This window comes from Onychomys torridus, chromosome X, assembly GCF_903995425.1.
Source record: "Onychomys torridus chromosome X, mOncTor1.1, whole genome shotgun sequence".
NCBI classification, from domain to species: domain Eukaryota; kingdom Metazoa; phylum Chordata; class Mammalia; order Rodentia; family Cricetidae; genus Onychomys; species Onychomys torridus.
The window spans coordinates 89,662,469-89,680,883 of NC_050466.1; the positions used below are offsets into that span (position 1 = coordinate 89,662,469).

At 37.1% G+C, this 18,415-nt stretch overlaps 1 protein-coding gene across 1 annotated transcript in view; it reads right to left on the bottom strand.

Moving 5' to 3' along the window:
• Window positions 1–18,415, bottom strand: part of Tex11 (testis expressed 11) — a 301,157-nt gene that overhangs the window by 51,286 nt on the left and 231,456 nt on the right. The window contains exon 24 of the mRNA XM_036174947.1: window positions 10,288–10,360. Coding sequence (XP_036030840.1) covers window positions 10,288–10,360 — 73 coding nt within the window. The remainder of the gene's footprint in view (window positions 1–10,287; window positions 10,361–18,415) is intronic.

An 18,415-nucleotide genomic window follows, 5' to 3' on the forward strand; every position in this document is an offset into this window, starting at 1 on the left:
TGTTTTGTTTTAGTTTCTAGTTTTTGTATGAATAATAATAAATTATTCTCTCTTTATAGCACAGATGACTGGGAATGTATTTTTATGCTTTGATCTTTTGGTGATCTTGGAACTGGATTAATGGACTATCTAGTCTCTGATGAGTTAGAAACAACAGTTTAATTTGTCCTTTTTCTCTATCCATTTTGAGCTCAAATTAAGAATTTCATGCTAATAGAAAAAGAGAATAACTTTGATATCTGATAAGTTTCTGTATAACTCATCATATGAAGCTGAAATTGTGGATCTAAATTAATAAGATCTTTATATTTCTGTGTTTGTGTGTCTATAATTGAGAGAAGCCTTGACATTCCATTTTGAATGTGGAAAATATTTTCTTATCTCTGGAGGATACTGATAAATTAGACTATAAACGTCTTCTAAATAAAAGTCTTCTGTTCCAATTGGTTTATAGACATATATGCTTATATAAATTCTTAAAATATTAAGGGGAAAAAGCCAAATTTTCAATACTAAATATACTAAAGACATTTTTGCAAAAAAAATCTCCTCCCTTAGAAACTTGTGTGTGTGTGTGTGTGCACGCACACATGCACACGTGCATGCATGTGTGTCTGTAAATGCACAGATGTGTATATGTAGTGGCCTGAAAGCAACCGTGGATGTCATCTATCTACTTCCTTTTGAGGCAGGGTCTCCCACTAACCCAAAGCTTACCAATTAGGCTGGCTGGTCACTGAGTCTCATTCTCTATGAGTTTGAATTCAGTATGTTTTACATAAAGTTCCAGGGCTACATAGCAAGATCCTGTCTCAAATAACAAAACAAAAAAGCTACATCCCTTTGTTTACTTTTGTATAGTATAAAACATATGTTTTATTTTGCTCATTCCTATTTTTCCTGAATATAAATGGACATGGTAATTTAAGAATGTTTGTATATAGTATTTTAGACAATGAAAATATAAATCACCCTAAAGCTGACTCATTATTTTGACAAACTTTGCTTCATCAATATCTTTTTTGTAGTATGTCATATTTAGATTATTTCAAAGATATTTAGTTAATTTAAAACACTGGATTAATATTGAAGTTGGTTAATTAATATATGATAATTGGATATCTACACAATTCTTAAGTGAAATAGAGTATTTTCATTTTGATTTCTCATTATAGTTTTAAGTTTATATACTATTATTTTCATTTTTAAAACAGCAATATGATTAATTGGACCATGTTAATGCGGCAGGTAGGTGTGGTGGTGCATGGCTATAATCCCAGCACTTAGGAGACAGTAACAAGATCAGAAGTGTGAGACAAGCAAATGGGCCAAAGTGAGACCCTAGAAAGTGAGAAAACCAAGGGGAGGAGGCTTGCAAAGACAGAAAGTGTGGTACACATAATCTCTGCTAGTTTGCTACGTCTGTGCATATAAACTGTAGCCTTCAAATGTTCCTTTGAACTTGAAATTTTGAATTAAGGTTAAACATAAAACAAGTGGTTGTTAGCTTATGCCTGGAATTCCAGCACTCAAGAAGCAGAAGATCACAAAGTGAAGGCCAGCCTAGGATACATAGTGAGTCTGTTTCAAAGAAGAAAGAAAACCACACCAGAATAGCAGCAGCAAATTCTCTCCCCAATAAACAGCAATAAATAGGTGAAATTATATTATCTACAATAATTAAAAATAAGTATGTGCTTGTCTTTCTCAAGAAAAAAGGACGTTTGCTCCTGAGGCAGTATGTGTAGAGGGCAGGAGACTAGAAAAAAAAAGGCTTTAAGGGTGGAGGAGAGTAAAAGAACACATTCAATCTGAAAATGCAAGGGTAAATACTGAGAGTGGAAAGGGTTAAAGGGCTGGGGGAGGGAACAGAGAGATGGAGAACAGGAGGGTTAACCAAAACTAAAACAAAAACTATATGAAATGTCAGATGGAGAGAGAGAGAGAGAGAGAGAGAGAGAGAGAGAGAGAGAGAGAGAGAGAGAGAAAGCCTGACACTTGGTAAGCTAATTAAAAAATACTCCTGATAGATTGTCCAATCCTAAGTGGCCAACTCTAAACACATGCACAGATGATCAACACTAAATGGACTCAATAGGTTGTACAGATGTGTGTGCATAACAGTAATTAAAGAAGAGATCATGAATTTGATGAGGGGGCACAGGAGGAGCTGAATGGGAGAGAGGAAGGGGTAGAAATAACGTAACCACTGTACTCACATACAAAATTCTCGAAAATAAAAATTTTAAATTAAAAATGATCAGAGTTATCCTGAGTGGATTTATAAAGCTGATCTCAGAAGCCAGGGGCTATTAAATGAAAACATCAGTGTCAGAAGTGGGCTATCATACTACCAGGTATTGTTCAGAGATTTCTACAAGCCCCGAATAAGAGAAGCAATTACCATTGTTGTTGGTTGTTCATCAGAACCAGATGGTAAAACCCTATTGAAGACATCATGTGCCTTGTTTCCAGGATGCAGAAATGCAGCTGGAACTGGTCTTGAAGCTTCCTCCCTGATGGCTACATCTCATAGTGCCAGAAAGTACTAGGAAATATGCAGGGGAAGAATTATCATTAAGAATGTTACTCAGCTTTGTACCCTGAATGTTACACTCCCAACCAATCTGGCAATAATGTGGAGTCTGCACTGGTGCAATAATGGAAAAACTGCTATTAGCTCAGGATTATTACTGACTAGATCTCACACTTAAATTAACCTATAATTTTTATTTATGTTTAGCTATGTGGCTTGGTACCCTTTCTCAGTTCTGCCTTGTAATCTTGCTTCCTCTGTGTCTGGCTGGTGACTCCTGACTCAGCCCTTCTTCCCAGAATTCTCCTTGTCTGCTTGCCCTGCCTATACTTCCTGCCTGGCTACTGGCCAATCAGTTTTATTAAACCAGTGTACAAGGGCTATAGCATTTCCCCTTTTCTGTCTAATCAAAAAGGAAAGTTTTAACTTTAATGTAGTAAAATTACATATAACAAAACAGTTACCAAGTATGAATTATAGTTATAATATCTAGCCTATTTGTATTTGGCCAATTTAAAGAAAATATTTTATGTGAATCTAAGTTTTCATATCTAACTTAGCTTTTATCATAACCAAGGAAAATTATAACTATCTAGTCTTCAAGTACATCAAAGACCCCAGAAGAATATAATTTTACCTAAGTAAACAGGAAATGCATTGTAAACAACTTCCAAAAATCTAGAAATGACAGAGACAGCTGCCTGCCTGGACAGTCACCTCTGCAACTTTGGGGCATCCATCGTCAGCCAGTAGGCCACTGGCTGTTTCTGTCATAACTCATTGTTTAGAAGTCACTTGTTTGCACTTCCTGTTTTACTAGGTAATATTATTTCCTTCTTGAGACTCTGAGGGAGTTGAATATTAGATAGTTATAGTTACAGTTTTCCTTGTTAAGAAATTCAGAAAAGAAACTCACTAAGAGGTGTTAAGAGTGTAAATTTGAAAGCTATCATAAGATAGTTTTCTGTTGGTAATATAAGTAAAGATAGAAGATGAATTAGGTACATTTTGGACTCACCAAAATAGGATAGATAATGGAATATTTTCTCTGAATTTGTCAAAAGCAAATGGACTAGACATTATTGATGTATTTATTACTTATATATATTGTATATAGTTATTGTACTTATTGTACATAGTTTTTCTTATATTAGTTATAACTTTTTAAATTTTTTATTAGACAAAAAGGGGAAATGTGGTGATATTTTATTTGTGCTTGAATAAATAAAGCTTGCCTGGAGATCAGGGAGAAAAGGCCAGCTTTTTTAAGTAAAAAAAGAAGTCAGGTAGCACAAGCCCTTAATTCCTTAGCAAACAGGATCTCTGTGTGTTCAAGACCATACTAGGGAACAGAGCTAAGCATGTGTGACACACACCTTTAATCCCAGTACCAACCATAGAGACCTGCAAGTTTTTACAGACAGACAGACAGTGACAGAGCTATGTAGGAAGAGGAAGTGAGGTAGCTGGGCTAAGAGCCAATGAGAGGGCACAAAAGTAAGGAATATAAGCCTGGGTAGATAGGAAGTCACACTCTTAGGAAGCTGTGGAGTTGATGCGGTGAGGTCAGCTGGTGGCTTTCCATATTTCCCTGATCTCTCTATGGCTTTAATCCAAATTTCTGGCTCTGCGTTTTTTATTTAATAAGACCATTTATAAACTTGTCTACACATTGGTGTTGTCATTTTTTAGGTCCTTTTTTTTCAGGCAGTCATATTGTTGAGATTTCCTGTGTACAACTGCCCTATTGCATATGTATAAGATAGTATCTCCCAGAATATGTCCTGGGAGACATTTTCTTCAGTGGTACAGATACAAGTAAGGTGTCTCATGCTCCTATAAATAAATGCTCATTAAAACTTCAGTGAGAAACCCTAACAAAGTTCATTAAATCACACACACACAAAGGGAGGAAAGTATAAGGGGACTAGTTGGGAAGAAGAGAGTGACAGAAGAGAATAAGAAAGGATAATTTGGAGTGAATGCTACAAATACATTAAATATATGCATGGGAATTTATATAGACATGAAACCCTTTACTGTACATAATTAATATTTGCTGATAAAAATACTAAAAAGATGACAAAATCAGTTGTATTTCTATATACCAGTGATGAACAATCTAAAAAGGAAATAAAATAATTCAACTTACAATAGCTGCAAAGAAATAAAATGATCAAGGAGTTGAAAGACCTACATAGTAATAACAAACACTTATGAAATATATAAAAAAGACTTAAATAAATAAAGCCCCACACATTCATGGGCTAGAAGACCTTAGACCATAAATATATTCATGCCCTAGGAAATTCCTACTAAAATTTGAAGACTGTTTTACCTCTCAGTATTGGAAAAGTCAATTTTCACATTAACATGGAATTTTAAAAACCCTCCCCCAAATACCAAAAGAAATCTAGAAGGAAAAATACAACAAAGTTATAGTATTAATACTTTCTTATTTCAAAAATGTCATAAGCCTACAGTAATCAAAACAATGTGATAATGGTATAAGGTTTATACACATACAGTGGTAGAATAGAATTAAGAGTCAATAAATAAGCTCATTCATCATGTATGACCAGTTGATTTCAACAAAAAAAGGTATCAAGACCATTACATGGGAGGAAGAATAATCCCTTCATCAAATGATGCTAAGGCAACTGGATTTTCACAGATGAAAGAATGAAATCTTATATCTACTATTACCACTAAGTATAAAAATATAACTAGAAATGGATTGATATCATAATTTTAAAAGCTAATATTATAAAAATGATTATTAAAAAGTGGCAAATATTTTTCTTTTTATTAGATTTCATGTTTTATGTTTAATTACATGTATACATGTATATCTGTGTGGGTTATGGACAGATGAGTGCAGGTGCCTGTAGAGGTCAGAGGAGTGTGTCAGATTCGTTGCAACTGGAATTAAAGGAAGCCGAGAGCCACCTAATGTGGGTGCTGGGTACTTAACTCAGGTCCTCTGCAAGAACAGCATACACTCTTAACTGCTAGGCTATCTCTCCATCCCCCAAAGGGGCAAATATTATGTCTTTAGACTTGGCTATGTATTATTAGATGTAACACGCAAAGCACAAGCAAAAAAGGAAAGCCAGAAAAGTTGTACATAAAAAATAACTTTCATGTATCAAAGGACATTATCAAAAGAACAAAAGGCAAAATAGGACAAAACATTTGCAAATCACATATTTGACACTAGGGTTAGTATTCCTCTGCAAAGATGACACAAATGATCAATAAATATATAGAAATATGTTCAACATCATTAGCTGTTAGAAAACACAAAGAAAACTATAAATGGCTATAAATTTTAAACAAGCATAATATTGTGAAGAATTGAAATTGAGATGCTTTATTGGTAGGAATATAAAATGGCACAGCTGCTGTGGAAAACAGTTTGGTAGTTCTTAAAAAATTAGATATAGAAATATCAGATGACCCATTGTATAAATGTACCACATTTTCTTTAGCCTTTCTTTGGTTGATGGGCATCTAGGTTGTTTCCAATTTCTGGTTATTACAAATAAAGCTGCTATTAACATAGCTGAGAAAGTGTCCTTGTGGTATGGTAAAGCATCCTTTGAGTATATCCCTAAGAGTGGTATATCTAGTTCTTCAGGTAGGTCGATTCCCAATTTTCTGAGAAAACACCATATTGATTTTCAAAGTGGGTTTACAAGTTTGCATTCCCACCAACAGTGGAGGAGAGTTCCCCTTCCTCCACATCCTTTCCAACATAAACTGTCATCATTGTTTTTGATCATAGCCATTCTGATAGGTGTAAAATGGTATCTCAGAGTCATTTTGATTTGTATTTCTCTGATGACTAAGGATGTTGACCAATTCCTTAAATGTCTTTTGGTGGCGATGAGGGGTTAGGGAGAAACCTGGTGCCAGGGAAACTCCCATGAATCCACAAGGATGACCCCAGCTAAGACTCCTAGAAATAGTGGATAGGCAGCCTGAACTGGCCATCTCCTATAATCAAATTAGTGACTACCCTAATTGTCATCAGAGAGGTTTTGGCCAATAACTAATGGAAACAGATACAGAGATTCACAGCCAATCACTGGGCTGGGCTCTGGGCAACCTGTTGGAGAGAGGAAGGATCATAGGGGGGGGATAGGGGATTTGGGAGTCAAGGTCATCACAAGAGAACCCAAAGAGACAACTAACCTGAGCTCATTGGAGCTCACAGACACTGAACCAACAGCTAAGGAGCCCATATGGGACTGATCGAGGCCCTCTACACACATGTGATAGTTGTGTAGCTTGGTCTACTTGTGGCACTCTTAGCAGTGGGAGTGGTACCTGTTCCTGATGCTTTGGAAGGCTTTGGGGAACCTATTCCTCATACTAGGTTGCCTTACCAAGCCTTAATATGAGGGTAAGAGCTTAGTCCTACCTCAACCTGATATGCCATGCTTTGTTTTGGATTTGGTCACTTAAATATGTGTTTAGTAGTATTTCAGCATGGTATTCCTTTGAAGTTCCCTAGTAACTGTATATGTAAGCATATACATGCATATAAATACATACACATCAAAGAGCCACAGATCACTTAATGATGGGGAGAAAAGAACCATTATGCAAATACCATATAGTATATTCATACAAGAGAGCTATGATGCCACTAGGCAACATAAGTTTATGGGGATCACTGTTGTATACTCAATCCATTTTAACTACTTGTAGGAGGCCAGTTCCCACCTTTTAAAGGGTTCCTATGAGGAGGAGAGAGGGATAAGAAACTTTTAGATAGAAAGATAGAAATGAGAAGAAAGACAGAAACACAGGATAGCTTTGGGAGGACCTGGATCAAAACCCAATGGCCCCTTCTGCCTCTTCAAAAGGGCTTTTTATAACAATGCCAAGGGGCAGGGCAAAAGAGCTCCCCCTTGCTAGATCAAAGCACACCACACAGCCACATGTAGACCCTTTCAAACACCTGGTACCCATATCCATGGTCAAATCATCCCCTTATGCAGCCCTGCTGGGTAAAGCAAGCTCAGATTCTTGGACCCTGAGTAAGTTCTCACTAGGAAACCTCTGTGGGTCTCTACAACTACTACATTGTTAAACTATGAATGATGTATGACTATATATGCACTTTTTTGTAGGGTTAGGGATCAAGCACAGGGCCTCACATGTTAGGTATACTTTACCCTGAGCTCTATCTCCATCCCTTGCATATATGTATATAGCTGTGTGTGTGTGTGTGTGTGTGTGTGTGTGTGTGTGTAAATTCACATACACTCAGACTATAGATACTTAGATCGATCTATCTATCTATCTATCTATCTATCTATCTATCTATCTATCTATCGTCTAGTTGTATTCCTGGATAGAAGATAGGATTTTGGAGGGACAACTAGCATTCTGACACACTTTGGTTAATTAAAATAATTAAGACTATGTATTTTGCGGGGTTGGGGATTTAGCTCAGTGGTTGAGTGCTCGCCTAGCAAGTGCAGGCCCTGGGTTCGATCCTCAGCTCAAAAAAAAAATACAAATGAAAGACTATGTATTTTGCTCCTAAGCATTGCTCCTGCCTTTTAGATTCTAGTATGAGGTATTTTCTTTCTTTTTTTCCCCTCAAAATAATTGGTATCTATGGTAACTCAACTGAGAAATCACAGCTATCCATCCTACAGCAAGAGTCTTTAAAAAACCTTATATTTAAATCCTAACAATACTCATAATTTTCTTGGGATGAAGACCCCCAAGTTAAGCGATAGATTACCCACAGGGACTCAAAGGTAGATAGAATGTCACTGGAACTATTCTTTGGCTCTTTAGCTAGGTAAGTGTCCTGTCCTATTTTTAAAACAATCCTTGAAAACTCCCACTGGTACTGAACAGTTTTTGATCCTTCAGGTATTATGAGTCTTAATCAAACAATTAAATGAAACATCTGTTTCTTGCTTCCTTTTTCTACTTTCCTACTTTCTTTCCCTCCATTTTATCTTCATCAACTTCTGCATGGCATCTAAAATCTTCTTTTTTTGTTTTCTTTGTTTTTCAAGACAGGGTTTCCCTGTGTAGCTTTGCGCCTTTCCTGGAACTCACTCTGTAGCCCAGGCTGGCCTCAAACTCACAGAGATCCGCCTGCCTCTGCCTCCCAAATGCTGGGATTAAAGGCATGCACCACCACTGCCCAGCTTAAAGTCTTCTTTTTCACTGCTACCTTCACCTATATCTTCTTTCCTATCTATATCTTCATCATCATCCTCTTCAGGATACTCTTTAATTTTGTTTTTAAAAATACTCAGGTAGTATTTTTTTTTCTGATTCAGTTATTAACTCCTACTTTTTGTTTTACCAGATAATTTTTATTTTACTTATATGTCTTTTAATATATTCAGATTTTTGTCACTAGTTTTGTAAATACTGAAAGAAGTACACATGCTTTCAGGCATCATTAGGTTTTTATGAAATCTTCTATAGTAGGTTTGTTATTTATGTCTTTTTGATCTTGACTTTTCTTGTTTTTATTTAATTAAATGGCTGTCATAGATCACATGAATTATGAACCAAAGACTGGAGCCCCCAGCTGGATCAGGCCTTCTGGATAAGTGAGACAATTGAATAGCTTGAACTATTTGGGAGGCATCCAGGCTGTGGGACCAGGATCTGTCCTTAGTGCATGAGCTGGCTGTTTGGAACCTGGGGCTTATACAGGGACACTTTGCTCAGCCTGGAAGGAGGGGACTGGACCTGCCTGGACTGAATTCACCAGGTTGAATTGAATCCCCAGGGGAGTCTTGGCCCTGGAGGAGATGGGAATGGAGGGGAGGGGATGGGGGGGGAAGGTAGGGGCAGGGGCGGGAGGGGGGAGGACAGAGGAACCCACGGCTGATGTGTAAAATTAAAACACAAATATAATAAATAACAAAAAAGAAAAACAGATTAAATTTCAGGTATTTCATGTTCATCTTTGTGCTCACCTCTTTTTATTAAAATCTGTCAAAGATATCACATATGCACAAAAGGAAAACAACAGGCCAATTATTTCTAAATCCTATGAAACATAATTCATCCACATATTAAAATAACAACACACCATGATCAAATAGGCTTTATTCCAGAAAATCAATGATGATTTCATTCTAGGAAATCTATTATTATTATTCAGTATACTTGTAGTTTAAAAGAGAAACATGATTATCTCCTTAGAATCTGACAAGGCGTATAATTGACTCAGTATCCATTGACTCAAAACAATTCTAAAACATGAACAGATGGACACACTATAAAAAAAACTCTGAAATAACTACTAAGGAAGCAGTAAGAACCTATTCTATAACTTCAAAAGGCTTACAACAATTTTGATAACAAACTTTAGCAGTATATAATATTTGATTTGAAGTCTACTGGCAAATTTGATTAGAATGAAACCTATAGACCTAAGAGTAATAACATTGTTAGGCAATAATGACTTGTTTTTAAACTTCTTAGAAAGTAAGTATTATTCTTACTATAAGCACTGTACTAAGCAGTGAAAATTCTAACATGAAGTATAAAAAACCTGAAAGAATTATTCTACTGGTTATGAAATACAGTGCAAATTTCTGATGACTTTATTATTTAGATCATAAACTCTCTTCTTTTTGTGGTACTGGGATTAAAACCAGGCATCATGCATGCCTGGCAAGCACTGTAATACTGAAATATATCCTCAGCATAAACTCCCTTTGTAAATGTGTTACCAAACCCACTTCCCATTGTACCTGTTTGTTTCAGGAGATTCCAGACAATTTTGCATTTCTGGGTCTGCTCAAGTGACATTCTCAGTAATCTGGTCTATATATACATAAAAAAACAGATAATTAATCTAAATGAAAAATAACTTTATGCAAATTAATATAATTTCAAATTGTATTCACTAAAATAGTTAATAGTAAGATAGTAGAAAATGATTTTTTAAATCAAACACTTTGCCATTAGTATAGAAATACTAACTTCCAAATGTTCTTTTCCTTATTGTACCAAGAAAACGATTAATAGAAAATCTTGATCATTATCATTTTCTTTAATAATATAGAATACAAGAAAAATATTTCTCCTGGATAGTTGTATGAGAAGCTCCATAGACTCTTCCAAAAATAACTGGTGAAAGTTATAAAATATAATCATGTAGGGCTAGGGGTATAGTTCAGTAGTACAGAGCTTGCTTAGCATGTGTGAGGCACTGGTTCCATGCCCAGAAACTTTCCTCTCTCTTCCCAATAAAACCAAATAAATGCAATCACACAAAGTCATAGAAAATTTCCTAGGCGATGCATTTATTTGCTCCCAGAAGCCTACTAAGTATCAGTAAAAACTTCCTGTTTACTGTCTGCTTCTTGATAGGGGATGCAATGTGACAAGCTTATTCTCCTGTGCCTGCCACTCTGCCTTCCTGCCTGCTGCAGTGAAAATCAAGGGTAAATGCTGGAGGCTATTGTTTTTACTCCCCTAAACAAGTTTGTTCAGCCCAACTATACTACATGTGCTTGATCACATGTAGGTGGGAGGTATTGGCAGGGAATATATCAGGAAGCATGCTTGTCCTTGATTGGGTGTGGGCTGGGTGTGGTGATGGTGGTATATAGGCAGGGAATATATCAGGATGTATGCTTGTCCCTGATTAGGTGTGGGCTGGGCGTGATGATGGTGGTATACAGGCAGGGAATATATAAGGATGTATGCTTGTCCCTGATTGGGAGTGGGCTGGTCGTGATGATGGTGGTATACAGGCAGCAAATATATCAGGATATATGCTTGTCTCTGATTGGGTGTGGGCTAGGGGTGGTAGTGGTATACAGGAAGGAATATATCAGGATATATGCTTGTCCCTGATTGGGTGTAGGCTGGGTGTGGTGATGGTGGTATACAGGCAGGAAATATATCAAGATATCTGCTTGTCCCTGATTGGACCTGGTGGGAAATTCGATGGCCTTGTGGGTGTGCCTTTTATAAGTATCTGCAAAATATGACTAATACCCATTTTCTGGAAACCCAGGAATAGACCTAACTAGAGTCAATCCCCCAGACAGTATTTAATTAAAGCTTGCTTCAAATTTGGCTCAAAATTGTGGTAGTGGTCTTATTCTCTCCTGGTGTAATTAACACTGACACATCTCACTTACCATGGTGGACTGTGTCTCTCTGAATAAAGCCCTTCTCCATTTAAGTTGATCATGTCATGGTATTTTATCTCAGCAAGAGAAAACTAACAGAGAAATTGGTACTGGGAAATGGGGCTGTTGCTGTGATAAACCTGACCATGTGAATCTTAGGCCTTTGGGAGTGTTTTATACCAGAAATGTCTAAGAGTTTGGAACTTTGGGCAGAACTTAAAGGACAATTCTAATAGGAGTTTGGAAGACCAGAAAGCATAGGATAATGAGGACTATGGAAGATCAACTTATGAGGCTTAAGAGGGTGACAGGGGCTCTTTGAGAACTGGACTAGAGGCCATTTAGTTTTTATTTACACAAATAATCTGGCAGCATTATGCCCTTGTCCCAAGAACTTGAGTGAAGATGAATTTAAGTTATAGCCTAACTTGTTTGGTAGAGGAATGTAAAGGCAGGACAACATCAAAAATATGTCCTAATTACCGCTCACTGCTCTCATTTTTATCTATATTAGAAGAGATAAAGTGGAACAAAAGGGTTTTGTTTGTTTGTTTGTTTTTTGTTTTTTTTTTTGAGACAGGGTTTCTCTGTGTAGCTTTGCACCTTTCCGGGAACTTGCTTTGGAGACCAGGCTGGCCTCGAACTCACAGAGATCCGCCTGCCTCTGCCTCCCGAGTGCTGGAATTAAAGGCGTGCGCCACCACCGCCCGACAAAAGGTAATTTTAAAATGTGAAGTTGTATGAAAAAGCTTAATGTTGTGAACAAAGAAAATACAGATGATAAAGCATCTGTCATTGTTAAAAAGTTTAATTCCATTAAAAAGAGACCTCCTTTTCTGCACAGAGACAATGGAGGTGTCTTGAGGTTAAGACTCCGCCCATTAAAGGCTATAACCTGTGAAAATGCAAATATATCTGAAAAGGAGAAAGCATAAACTCACAATGCCAAAGGAGTTTCCTGTTCTAGAAAGCAACTGTTCTGAGAAGTGTTTCTCCAGGGTTAGCACACAACAGCTGATGCAACTGTGATTCAAGGGGACCAGACTTCATTCTAAGGTCAAAGTAGAATCCGGTACTGTCATTCATGTGCTAGCAGTTTTGCAGGCATTAAAGGTGCAAAATTGAGAGGGTCATGAAGTCTTGCACCACAGTTCCAGAGAGCTGCTGAGGACAAGCAACATGCTCCAGGGTCAGAGTCCCTGCAAAGAGGTCTTGAAAGGCTACTGCATGAAGATGTGAAGAGAAAAACTAAATTGCAGTAGATACCCTGGCTATTGGAGAAACCAGAACCTTAAATGTCCACCAATAAATGTTGTCTGCAGAAAGTAGAGCCGAATGAAGAGAGAGGCAGCAGAGCTAGAGGGTCAGGGTTACCTAAGCCCATTGGAGCTGAGATGATTCCACAATGACTTCCGAATGCCAGACATAGAGCTACAGCATTTGATGTTGCTGTGCTGGCTTTTGGTCTTGCTTTGGTGCAATCTTTCCTTGCTATTCCCTTTTGGAATTGAAATGTATATTCTGTGCCATTGTATGCTGGAATAACATAATATCTTTTTATTTTACAGAAGGTCACAGCTAAGATATTGCCTCCATTATTAGAAAATACTTTTGGACTTTTGAACAGTGTTGGGGCTGTTAAAGATTATAGAAACTTCTGAAGTTGGACAGAATATATTTTGCATCAAAACATGGCCATGAGCCTATGGAGGCCAGGGGCATAATGTTGTGGTTTGAATGTGAAATTCTTCCCATAGGGTCACATGTTTGAATACTTAGACCCTAGCTGGTAGCACTATTTGGGAAGATTGTGGAATCTTTAGCAAGTGGAGGAAATAAGTCACTGGGTGTGGACTTCAATACATCATAGCCAGAACCAACTTTGTGTTCACTATCTGCTTCCTAAATGTGGATGTAATGCAACCAGCAAGCATTCTGATCCTGCCAACATGCCATTCCTGCCTGCTACCATGTCTTCCTGGCCAGGATGAACCAACCATATTGCCCTGGAACTGTAAACCAAAACAAACCCCTTCTTCTTTATGTTGCTTTTGTAAGAAAAGCAACAGAAAACTAATATAAAAATAAAACTTAAAGAATAAATAAAGGAGGGAGATTAGAGAAAAGGTATAATATCTACTAAAACACCGCCATCTCATTTCAGGAGGACGGGTCAGGACGTTTTCACAAGCAAAGACTGTCCTCTGTGGAGTAAAAATTGAGCCATTGTACTATGGGGCCAAAAGAGCACAATGAACTAGTCCAGTCAATTCACTAAGTAATTACAGAAAGCGAACTAACAAGGGCTGGGAAGACAGAACACTAGTTAAGAGCATTTGCTCTTCTTGCAGAGGACCTGGGTGTGATTCCCAGAACTCATAGAGCAGCTCACAATTGTCTGTCATTGCAGCTCTGTAATCCCACTTCTGCCTCCAAGAGCACATGCAGGCAAGTATGTAGTGCACATGCAGGCAAACTTCAAACACATAAAAAATAAAAAGGACTTTGTAAAAGGCCAGATGTTAAACTGGACACATATTTCAAAACAGCTATTTTAAATATACTTAGATAACTAAAGGAATCTACATGTAAAGAATGAAGGTATGATAAGAGTGCTCATCAGCGATATCTCAATAAAGTCATATATATTATAAAAGTAATCAAATAGAAATTCTAGTATTAAAAATACAGTTTAACAACTCTTTACAGACCTTGAAAGAACAATACTGAACTTCATATGGAAAAACAAAAAATCCAGGATAGCTAAAACAATCTGTACAATAAAGTAACTTCTGGAAGTATCACCATCCCTGATCCCAAGCTCTACTACAGAACTATAGTAATAAAAACTACATGGTATTGGCATAAAAACAGACAGGTGGATAAATGTAATCGAATCAAAGACCCAGACATAAATCTACACACTTATGGACACCTGATTTTCGACAAAGAAGCCAAGATTATACAATGGCAAAAGGAAAGCATCTTCAACAAATGGTGCTGGTCTAACTGGATGTCAGCATGTAGAAGAATGCAAATAGGTCCATATCTGTCACCCTGCACAAAACTCAAGTCCAAGTGAATCAAAGATCTCAACATAAATCCAGATATACTGAACCTGACAGAAGAGAAAGTTAGAAACAATATCAAACACATTGGCACAGGAGACAACTTTCTAAACAGAATACTAATAACACTGACACTAATACTGACAATTAATAACTGGGAACTTCATAAAATTGAAATGTCATTGTAAGGCAAAGGACACCATCAATAGAACAAAACAGCAGCACACAGAATGGGAAAAGATCTTCACCAACCCCACATCTGAAAAAGGGCTGATTTCCAAAATATATGAAGAACTCAAGAAACTAGATATCAACAAACCAAATAATTCAATTAAAAGTGGGGTACAGATTGAAACAGAATTCTCAACAAAAGAATCTCAAATGGCCCAGAAACACTTAAAAAATGTTCAACATCCTTAGCCATCAGGGAAATGCAAAACAAAATAACTCTGAAATTTTATCTTATACCTGTCAGAATGGCTAAGATCAAAAACACAAGTGACAGCTCAGACAGGTGAGGATGTCAAGCAAGGGGAACACTCCTCCATTGTTAGTGGGAGTGCAAACCTGTACAGCTAGTATGGAAATCAATATGACTATTTCTCAGAAAATTGGGACTCAATCTACCTCAAGACACAGCAATACAATGCCTGGGTATATACCCAAAAGATGCTCAATCATACCACAAGGACATTTGCTCAACTATGTCACTTTATTTGTAATAGAACATGGAAACAAGCTAGATATCCCTTAATCAAGTTCTCTTTCCATCAGTTACTAGATGACGCTTCTCTGATAACAACTGTGCTAGGCATTCTCTTGTGCCAGGTTTCTACCTGACCCCGAAATTCCCCTCCTTCCAGTAGTCTCTTTCAGTACTCTCCCTCTCTGTTCCCCCACGCCAACCTAACTGCTCATGTTCCCATCCCCACCCGCCCTCAGTCCACTTATAAAAATCTCTATTTCTCCTTCTCAGGAATATCTGGGCATCCCCCTATGAGCCCTCCTTGTTACCTAGTCTCTCTGAGTTTATGGATTATAGCATAGTTATCCTTTATTTTACAGTTAATATACACTTATGAGTGAGTACATACCGTGTTTGTCTTTCTAGGTCTGGGTTACCTCACTCAGAATGATTTTTTTCTAGTTCCATTCATTTGTCTTCAAATTTCCTGGTGTCATTATTTTTAACAGCTGAGTAATATTCCATTGCATAAATGTTCTTTATCCACCCCAGCTTAGATGCCTAGCAATAGTGAATATGTAGCCTGACTGGCCATCTCCTGTGTGACCAGATTGGTGCCTAGCACAGCTGTCATCAGAGAGGTGTCATCTAGCAACTGGTAGAAACAGATGCAGACCCACAGCCAAACACTAGGCAGAGTTCAGGGAACCCTGCAGAAGAGAGGAGAAAAGGATTGTAGGGGCCATAGGGGGAGAAAGGAGAAAGAGGGGTCAAGGGAATCACAAGAAAACCCACAGAATCAACTAACCTGGGCTCATAGGGGCTCACAGAGACTGAACTGACAACCAGGGAGCCGGCATGGGACTAACCTAGGCTCTCTGCATATATATATGACAGTTGTATAGCTTGGTCTTCTTGTGGGACTCCTAAAAGTGGGAGCATGGTCTGTCTCTGACTCTTTTACTGGCTTTTGGAACCCTACTCCTCATACTCGGTCTCCTTGCTCAGCCTTAATACATGCAGAGGTGCTTAGTCTTACTACAACTTGATATGCCATGTTTTGGTGATACTCATGGGAGACCTACCATTTCCTGAACAGAAGGGGAAGTGGATTGAGGGTAGGAACAGAGGGAGGATATGGTGGGGGGACTGGGAGGAAAGGACAGAGGGGAAATTGTAGCCAGGAAGTAAAATAAATAATTTTAAATAAATTTATTTTAAAAATACAGTTGAAATTAAAATTTGTGAGAGAAGCAACATTCAGTGTGAGTTGATAGAGGCAGCAATCAGTAAACATAAATGTTCTAAAGTGCTATTATTGAGCTGGAGGTATACCTTAGAAGTAGAATGTGTGCTTAGCATGCACAAGGTCCTGGGTTTAGTCTCCAACACCCAAACTAGCTAAAGAAGTTTGTATTATACACAGAAGCTGTACACACACACACACACACACACACACACACACACACACACACAGAGTTATATTAGTGGACTGATAATATATAGAAATGTAATATATTTAATAATAATAGCATAGAAGAGGCAGGTGGAAACAAAGCTGTTTTCAGAGAAGGAAATAAGACCATATGGTAATTCAAGATCACAGGAAGAAATGAAAAGAATTGAAATTGTAAACAAGAAGAATAAAATAAACTATAATATATACTTTCTTCTTTTAATTTCTTCAAAAAATGTACAATTACATAAAGTAGTATTATAAGATATATCTACTATGCTTGAAATATACAAATGTAATATATATAATAAAAAAGGGAGAAAGAACGAATATGAGTAACATTTCTGTATCTTACTAAAATTGAACTTGTAATTCAAAGTAGAGTCAGATAAATTAAAATCTACATTTTTCATTCTTAGAGTAATCACTAACAACAACAAACACCCACTGTGTAGTCAATGCAAAAGAAAGTAAGCAATCAGGATAAAGACATATGAGTTGTTGGGGCTGGAATTAAGTGGTTAAGAACACTCAATATTGTTGCAGAGGACCCAGGTTTGGTTCCCAGCACACTTAGTGGGTAGCTTACTACTATCTGTAACTACAGTTCCAGAAGATCTGATGGCCTTTTTTCCCTTTTGTGGACACCTGCACACACATAGTGCACATACTGACAAGCAGGTACACACATGTACATAAATAAAAATTAAGGAAAAGACTTGTGAGATATAGAAAAGACAAAAAATAAAATGGTAGAAGTTTGGCTATAAAATAATATCAATTGTTAATGTATTAAACTATGTAATAAGAGACAGAGATTGTCATACTAATTTAAAATATAATTTATATTTTATCTATAGGAGATAAGCACTATATCTAAAGACATATGATGAAAATAAAAGGATGAGAGCTGGGCGTGGTGGTGCATGCCTTTAATCCCAGCACTCAGGAGACAGAGGAAGGTGGATCTCCATGATTTTGAGGCTAGCCTGGTCTACAAAGTGAGTTTCAGGACAGCTAGAGATGTTACACAGAGAAACCCTCTCCCAAAAAATAAAACAAAATAAAAGGATGGAAAAGACTATGAATTAGATATTTTAACACTTCTATAAACAATAAAACTAGGAAAAAGATCATCAAAAGTGTAGAAGATTTAATACCTATAAAGTCCATACCTAACAAGCATACATTAAACATGCCATAAATCCAACATCAATGTATATGCTCAAAATGAAACTATTTACATAAATATTTGTACATGTTTATTAAGACTTCACAATATTTTAAAAAATGTTTTATTTTATGTATATGAATGTTTGCCTGTGTGTGAGTATGCACATGCTTAGATGCTTGATGTCCATATAGTCAAGAAGAGGGTGTCAGATTTCCTGGAACTAGAGTTACAGGCAGTTGTAAGCCATTATGTGTGCGTTGGAAACTATATCTGGGTCCTCTGCAAGAGCAGCAAGTGCTTTTAACTAAAAAGCCATCTCCAGACCTGAGACATTATTAGTAATATTTGAAAAT